The sequence below is a fragment of the Dermacentor andersoni genome, chromosome 10 (assembly GCF_023375885.2).
Source record: "Dermacentor andersoni chromosome 10, qqDerAnde1_hic_scaffold, whole genome shotgun sequence".
NCBI classification, from domain to species: Eukaryota; Metazoa; Arthropoda; class Arachnida; order Ixodida; family Ixodidae; genus Dermacentor; species Dermacentor andersoni.
The window spans coordinates 122,143,517-122,152,479 of NC_092823.1; the positions used below are offsets into that span (position 1 = coordinate 122,143,517).

The following is an 8,963-nucleotide window of genomic DNA, read 5'->3' on the forward strand; positions in this document are numbered from 1 at the left end:
CCTTTCCTACTGAAACTGCTTTCAGATACAGTAAAACCTCGTTAAGCCATACCCACTTAATCAGTACTTTCATTTTAAAAGCAGTAAAGCCAGATCCCCGACTCAGTGGCCATTGAACGTAATGTGTTTTGTATCTGCATAAACCGTACCAGCTTATTGCATGCATATCAGTTAACACGTAGTGTTTTTACTTTTCGTCATGTAATAATGGTGGTGCGTCGTCCCCATCGGGTGGCCCAGCAGAAGAACAAGCCTCAAATCTGAACAACGGCCTCCAAGCGCCCTGTGCATTTATTTCGGCGCTGTGCCAGAGGGCGTTGTGCATTCCGGCATGCGAACGATGCCCTCTGAGGCACAGTGGTGCTGCGTCGTGGCAGGTTTGAGCACCGTAGGAACCTCTCCCATAGCATGATGGTGGAGTTTCGTGTCCAGAAAAGATTGAAGGACTCTGGTATCACTAACTTTAGTGATATAATGGTGTGGCAATATAACCCGCACATACCTCATGCCATAAAGCTAGGTGTGGCATAAGATTTACTAAATATATACAGCAATTTTCGCTCACTGATAACTGCTGACGCTGACACCAGCACCGGATTTTCTGCCACACGGGGCCTTTAACGCTATTGCATTAAAAAATGCAATCGCTCATACTCCCGTAAGGCAGAGACTACAAGCGCACAGCAAAGTGAAGCAAGTAGCGCATACATTTATTGAAACCACCCATACAACACACAGAACAGCATATGCTACACTAAAGAACAAGCTCAAAGGAAGCATGTGAACCATAAATTAAGCATTGCACACCCTCCCTTCTGCAGTTATAGTGGTGGTTTTGCAACAGCTTTGCTGGACATCCACTTTTGCAGGGCAGGGATGGCAAGTCAATTATATTTTGCATGGGATTTCCAAGGGGGATTTTACAGCTGTTCGATTGAGAGATATATTCAAGATCAACTGCACAACACAAACTAGACACCATAGGGCAGAACACACAACTTGTCAGACACAGTAGACGTCTGTTAATTGACTCCAGTTAATTTGATCGCTATGAAAAGGTCCTGGCTGGCGCTCATACAATTCTATTGGTCCGCACCTCCATTATCCCGATCTCAACATTGGCCTTCATCGGTTAAATTGAAGTTAACTGGCCAATTTCGCCGCAATACAGCCGTGTTATGTGGTGAAACATATCAAGAATGTAAAGGGGCCACTGTCACGGGACAAAGTATGCGTTCCTTAATTACAGAGGCACGCATGAGCCATCTCTAGTCACAGTACGGAGCATCTAGACATGTAATAAGCATACTGGCACAGCCTTTCAGAGCTCTTTCTGACGTTGCTTTCTTGATTTGAGCCCCTGTTTCACCCACCATGTTTGTTATGTGTGAGACCGTTAACGGGGCTTAGTGCATGTTACTTAACTATACGCACGCACATGCACTATTCACCCAAGAAGTGGAGAAAAACCATTTATGTTTTTAGACAGATAGTGAGAAGGAAGGCAGTAAGATGAAAAACTGAAAGTCGAGGGTATGTTTAATCCCAGCAAGAGAGTGGTTGTATCTTAGGATGTGCCAGTAATCTTGCTGCTCTAACTGTGACTGGAGATGGCACATGTTCTTTGTCCCATAACAGTGGCATTTTTACCTACTTGGTATGCTTCACCGTATAACAGCGTTGTATTATGGATAGACTGGCTTGTTTCGACATTTCTTTCTGCCATTTGTTCAAACAGTTCCATCGCTCCCGTCAGGATTGAATGAAAGGAAGTTCACCATGCAGTGAAATCTTCATATAGCGAACTTCAAAGGACCATAGCAAATTGTTCGCTAACTTATTCTGAAATCTCGTTATAGAGTAAAGCCCAAAATTAACCATTCCGCCCATGGGTTCATCAGTTGTCATCGTATAAGCTATCCATGAAAAGGTCACTGTTGGCTTTCGGCCCGTGCTGCAGCTATATTCCATAATTCCGCTGCTCGCACCACCGAAGCACTGTATAATAAGAGCAGTGCGCAAAACAGACACTGATGCTGGGAAAATCGTCGGCATGAGGCCTCCAAAGCTCAATGGTTTAGTTTTTTTTTCACGTTTCTTGACACCACAGCCGTCTCGCTTGAGGCAGACACCTGAGCTATTCAAAAGCGCAAGCATGTGTAAACGACACCATCTGGAAAGTAGCGTCGACACGAGCACGGAGGTTAGGTTACATTTCGGCACACATGTAGTCACCGTATTTACGTGCATAATGATCGCACTCGCGTAATGATCGCACCCCTGAATTTTGTTGTCAAAATGAGATTTCTTTTTCTTTCCCATGTAATGATCGTACCCTGAACTTGTCGCATAGATATGTCATGTGCCAAGTCTGGCTAATGATGATCACGCTTACCATCTGTCGAATGCTACGCGAGTGACTCTTGAAGACATACCAAGCGGTCTGCAGGCACCCAACATTCTTAAGCAGATGCCCCATTTCATTCCTTTCATCACCTTCCGCACTTCCATGAAAAAAAGCTACAATTAAACTTGCCTCGGCTTTATTATTTGAACATAAAGGGCGCCTTTCGATTCTTCTCGCCTGCACTCATGGGCACGCAACAAATTGCGGGCGGCAACAATAGTGGCCACGTTTACACTGACATGTTTGAAGTGTGCCCTATTCGTACGTTGATGCTTGTACCACAGCTAAGATATTCGCCCACCCTTAGCGGAAACGTGCCGTGTTATGATAGCAATGAAGACAAATGCTGCAGTTTCTGCAGCATGCCCGCCATGTGTTTCTATGTCACTGGCAGCTAAGCGTGCCCATCTCTGTTTCTGTGCCCTCAAGGTGGACATGGCTACATTATTGTCGCAAACCTGCCAATATTAACGATATTATTCATTACTGATACGGAAGAAACTGTTTTAATGCGCGTAAAGTACTCGCGAGAAGAAAAATAATCGTGTTCGGCTTGCTCCGCCGGCCGCCATTCTTGTTTTGGTGTCCCGCACTGACAGTGGCAGCTGCCTGCTTGTCATCCCACAGCAAATGCAGGATGAAAAAAGAAAATGTTTCTTTTCGAGAGAAATTTAACCTGCATAACGATCGCACCCCTGAATTTGCGTCAATTTCTGTGACATAAAGTGGGATCATTATGCGAGTAAATACGATAGTACAGCTGCAGAAAGAAGCATGAAAGAAAATGTGCAAACAGAAGGGCAAAAGAAGGTAAACATGCACCTCCGTTGCTAGGCAACACTTACCTGGGCGGAGCATGTGCTCACAAAACCTGATGCATTGTCACGTCCACAATAGAAAAAAAAAGGTCCCCTCGCATGCTTTTCTCTTCTGGCGCTGTCTCAGGTTTTCTGAACCCATGTTCCGCGGTGTCTGCTTTCTGTGCCTTGTCGTCTGCTTGCCTACTGTGCCGTCTGCCACGGAGTATACACGAAACGTATTTCAGAATATAATTTGTAGGTACTGAGGCATGGACGTGACACAAACTGAGTAACGACCGTTAATCAGAAAAGTTCGGTATTCTGAAGTTTGTTTTACTGAAATATTTTTGTTATAACTATAAGCAGTCATCAAGAGACTTGTGAAAAAAAGTTTGTTTGTGTTCATAGTAACAAGAATTTACTGTGTGAAACTTTTGTTAGGGAAGCATGTAATTCTTTTTGAAAGCCTATGACATCACTAGTGTTAACGTCTTCAAGAAAGCCTTTCAAAGCACTTTGCATAGCCTTGAGCAGACAGATGGGTTTAAAGCACGTGGCCAAAAATACATCTTTTGATATGTTGTGCTTGATCTTTACAGTGAATCACAGCCAACACAACGTCCGGAGCGTCTCGTGAGCCGGCTACGGACCCTCTCGACTGAGGACTCCGGTCCGCGCATCATCATCGTTCGTCAACCCCGCGGTCCAGATGGCACCAATGGGTTTGCCAGCCGTGGAACGGAAGCGAACCCAACTGCAGCTGAAACACTCATTGAAGAGTCCGAGGAGGCCGTGGAGTCTGAAGAAGGAGGGAATGGAAATTCTCAAGACGAAGCCGAGGACGTGGCCAAGCCTGATGAAACTGAAGTTGCTGACAACACGCTCGGTGCTATGGCTCCGGTGGAGGCTGAAGTCCAGGCCTAAAGATAGGCCTAGTGAAGGAAGTCGAGAGACTTTTTTTCTCTGCTTTTTGTGTTCCCTATTGGCTCTGGTGCCAGCATCATTCTCTTTTGGTGCAAAAAAACAAACAGTGGGTGCAACAAGACTTCATATTATTTCCTTCTGCATGCCGCCATTTCTAGGTTTTGCGTTTGAGCGCATCCCTGGCAAGTTCTTTTGCCCTTTTTTCTTTCCTCTGTCAGTTTATGGAAATGAAAAGAAAAAAGGAAGTGGCAAATCTTATGTATTCTCTTGTTGAGTTGAGCATGTATGATTGCGTGTGCTTGTGTGGGTGTGTCTTTTATTTTTGTTTGCGTTTTTCTTCGGTAAGTTTCACGGGGCGCAAGTTTCAGCGAAACTTTGAAGTCTTTTTGGAATTGAAGTTAGAATCGTGAAGAAAAAAGAAACAGTGTGATTGCTGTCTTGTGGCGTTTAAAGCAATGGTGTAAGTGATGTGCGCATTTTTCTTCTCCACGGCTCCATTTTTGTTTGTCTGAGGCCTTGTCTCGGCTCGGATTCTGTCTTATCAAAGATTTTTCCCCTTTCCACCTGTTTCAAAGGTACAACTGTTCTGCATGCTCGTTTTGAAACTTCGAAGTGGCACAGTTTGAAAGAGCCGAGGCAGTCCGTTCTGTTTTTGTTTTTTTCCACATTTCAGCTGCACAATTGGTACCGACTTGTGGGTGCCTGAAATATGTGATTTCTTTTTTCTGTCGTGATTTCACGCTTCTTTCTTTGGTCAGCTTTTAATTTTTTTTTCTTTCACATCCTAAATGTTGACTTCGTTAATCTTCCTTTTTCTGTGGTGGTCTGTAGGAGTCGCAGAACAATTCCAAGTCTTTCTATGTGTCTGTGCATGCGTATCCAAGCAACGAACGATAAAAAAAAGTTTGAAAAAATGTGCTGCTTGTTTTGATCAAGCGCGATATTTCTTTCAATTCCCGCCCCTCATCAAAACGTGGTGTTCCACCGCGTAAACTCTTTGCCTCCACAACTGCGATGCCACCCCAATACCTTCTCATGAAAGCAACGCCCTTTGGGGGTAATACTCAAGGCAATACAGCTGACTTTCTTTGTTCTCTGTTTTCACTAACCTTTATTGTTTTGCCAATATGGTTATGAGTTTTCTCTCTCTTCTGAATAAATGACTTGTGGTAAGCCCCCATTTAAATGCCTCTGTTCCAGTATGGTAATCAATTGGAAAAGCCCCACAGTATTGGCTTGCCAACTTCTGGCCAATTATTAACGAGGTTGTGTACTGGCAACAAATTTAAAGCGAGAAATAAGGAACATATAAGGCGACTACACTGATGATGATTTTTGGCAAGCCCACGTTTAACTGCCTTGGTCCCATTCTAATTATAGGCAGTGCCACACAATATTATGTTGCCATTCTGTAACATTATTTTTGGGAAACAGATTCAAAGTGAAAGAAAAAAATGAACGTAGAAAGCTGTTGCGTGGGTCAGTTCGTTTGTTTTCTATTCCTGTGATAACGTGCAACAAAAATCTTGAAATTGGCAGCGCTCTACTGGCAGTTTGGGTTACTTAGCAGTATGAGTAGCATTTTTAATATTGTGTGCCCTTAAGCAATCGTGTGACACTCTTTCATAGAATTTGTTTTCTTGGTTGCATTGAGGTGTGGGACCTTGCCGAGTATTGGCACACCCATCCAATGTGCTGTGTGCCAGGCCATTGTTGTCTTGGGGGAAAATTTTGCAGCAGGAACGAGGGGTGAATGACCTTGACTTCCAAATATTTCTGGTGCCTGTCTCATGCACCGATCAGTGTCTGTCTATGTGCTCCTCTTGCTTCAATTTCGATGCTTAGTCATCGAGAGTATGGCGCTGTTGCGTGTTTAGATTTTGTATGCTTTGCTGCATGAACGGAGGTGTTTTAATTTCTGTATTAATTTCTTCATAACCATGCTACAACATTAAAGCCTCCTTTTAGGACCTTTGGCTATACATCTTTTGCTTTATCTGCTCTCGTTAAATTTATCTGTTCACTTTGCTGCCTCGAGAAGTTTTTGTTCTCTTGGATGCAGTGGTGTAGAGCTAGGGGTAAATTTTTGATATTGAAGTTACAGGTGGCTTTGGGACCTATATGTCGTGTTGTACCCTCCCCCATTGGAACGAAAATATAGAACTGCACATTTTTTCAATTGGCAGCACTTCAGGAGTGTTGAGGCACTGTTTTGTAGCCTAGGATTTACTCAGTACTATGCTGGAATGTCAGGGAAACATCCTTGTGTGAATTTTTTCTCATTTTCTGAGTTTGCTGTAGTGTATTGATGTTTGTGTCACTGTTAATTTCTTCTTCTGATATTTGCCTGAATTTTGACAGGTTCTTCAGCATCCTCTATTTGAACTTAGTTTGACGACTCTGTTATATATTGTGCTATCAATTGTTTCTTCGTAAGGCATTTTTAGTCTTCGAGGCATTCACATGCTGAGCCGGGCAAACGCTCATTGCAGATTTTATTACCACCTTTTTGTCTGTGTAGAACATTTTAGCTCTGTCGGCGCTCGGCGATGCCTGTTTGCAGAGTGGAGTTGATGGATGGAAGTGTTTAAAAAGTGCATATACTGTCTTTTAATGTGGCACGGCGTTATGCAAATTATAGGGGGCGCCCAAGTAGCTTTGGAAACTGGGCCACAAATGTTGCAGTGTTGGGACAGTATTGACATGACGTTGGACTGGTGATGCCCAGTATTGTGCCAACACGCCTTTACACAGGACATTTGTTGGCCTTGCTTCTGTGCTGCTAGGGCGGTGTTGGAAACAGCAACCCATTACTGCCTTGTTGATATCATGTCTATAGTATTGGAATTGGAGTGTATTCAGTTTTGGTGGGAAAATATCATTTCTTCCTAAAGCTGTATTTTATGTGTATGTGTGTGTGTGGTCTGTTTTTCTTTTTTCTTTTTCACATTGCTGCTTTGAACGTTATGGTACTTGGCTCTTTGAGTTGGCATTTTCAATTGTACACACATTAGGAGAAGCGCTGCGAGTTTCAGTGCTGGCTGTATCTTCTAACTTTATTGCTGACCTTAAATTTTTTTCGCAGTATCGGTGTAGCAGATTCTTTTTTTTTATATATATATATATATATATTTGTATTCTATCCCTACTGGAAAAGTTATGTATGCATTGTAATTACGTTTTCCCCATTCCAATCGGAAGTGATACGGACTCCATATGACTTCCACATACTTCTTGTATGGGTAATGCGGAAAACTTACTGAATTATGAGACTCATATCAAACTTTTTCAGCGGGGGCCTTAGTCATTCATTTGCTGTAGTCTGCAGACTTCTGCCATTGGCAGCCAAGATTGTCTGCAGTGAATCATTGTGGCTGAGTTTTGCCTTATTTCTCGTACTTCCGCTGCATGCTCTAAATTAATTTTCACTTTCAGAGCATAGCATCTGTTTTGAAAAATCCGTTTGCATTCTCAAAAATTTTTTTTGCGTTGCTTACGTGTAAAGAATGCACAGTTAACTGTAGAGTCTGGCATTCTTTGTAGGAGCAACACGGGAAGTAATAAATTAAGAGAACGTCTATCGAATTTTATCTGTAAGGGCAGGTGTGTTCAGAAAGAAGTCTGTCCCGATTGCGTACAGAAATCGTATTTTTGGAAGTTCGACATGCACACTTGAACGAAGCTTTGTAAATTTTGAATGAAGAGCTGTCTGCTTTGCGCGCCTACAGTATCACTTGAATGTGTCGAAAAACTTGGATGGTCTGAAAGGAACGTATGAAAAAAGTTTCGCCAAGAGTTTGTGCAACACTTCGAAAAATCGCATACTGTTCCCCAGTGCATTGCTGTCAAGACTGTTCATGTGTTCCACATGAACACCGTGTGGAGGTGTACTGTCTAAATGCTCTCCTGTTCTCTTCTTTTAAATCTTTTAAATGTTTTTTTTTTCCACATGTTGCGAGAGTGTTTAAATACGTGCTGCTCAAAATCAAATGAAGGAGTCTTCTTTTTCTTGGATACAATTGCCTTTGGTAGCGGAAAGTCAGTCTCATCAAAAAAATTTGTCATTGAATTACCGGTCGCCAGTTCACTAGCTGTGTCAGTAAGGTTCCTTTCCCAACGCTTGGTCGATGCAGGCACGGCCATATTGTACCAGCAAATGCAAGCGGCCACAAAGTGTGATGTGAAAGAAGCGACTACTTTATATAAAGGGCTGAGGAAAGGGGATTACTAATGAATTTGTCCCGCTTTTTTTTTTCTCCCCGCCATACTTATCCGAGACAAATCTGGTCCAACGGAGCTCAGAGAAATTGTGGAAGGGGTCATCTGTGGTTCAAATCAAGGATGTCTCGTCCCTCCCAATTTTGAAGGAGCCCTCTTTATTCTTTGTCCAGTGTTTCTAAATGCTGTGGTCTTGTCAGATCGCATGCAAGAAGAGTCTTTGTATGGGAAGACATTAAAGAAGTGTTTCTAGCCAACCTTGTTGCGTGATGGTTCTAATAGCATATTGCATGGTATCTGTGTTAGGCGGCATTCCTTAGTGTCGTTAGTGGTTATATCAAATACCTCCCCCCCCCCCCATTTGTCCCTCACCAAGTCCATGCATGTTTATCAATTCACAGAACTGATGTTGCATGTAAATTTGCATTTAAAAAAAATTGCGTGTAGTAAAATGCTTTGGTAATCTAGACTGGCCGCACTATGGAAGATGCATTGCAGTGTGATTCATTGGCCTATATTTCCACCGGTAATAAAGGCATTTATTTAAGTTTGTAAGGAAGTTACAGCTGGTTCAGATACGGCAGTGACTTCCAAATATGATAGTGTTTGATCAA

At 42.8% G+C, this 8,963-nt stretch overlaps 1 protein-coding gene across 3 annotated transcripts in view; it reads left to right on the forward strand.

The window, feature by feature from the left end:
• Positions 1–8,606, forward strand: part of Unr (cold shock domain-containing Unr) — a 53,496-nt gene extending 44,890 nt beyond the window's left edge. For all 3 annotated transcript variants that reach the window (XM_055077915.1, XM_050192445.2, XM_055077917.1), the window contains one exon: positions 3,807–8,606. In XM_055077915.1, the coding sequence (XP_054933890.1) occupies positions 3,807–4,131 (325 nt within the window). In that variant the 3' untranslated portion in view covers positions 4,132–8,606. The remainder of the gene's footprint in view (positions 1–3,806) is intronic.
• The last annotated feature ends 357 nt before the right edge of the window (positions 8,607–8,963 follow it).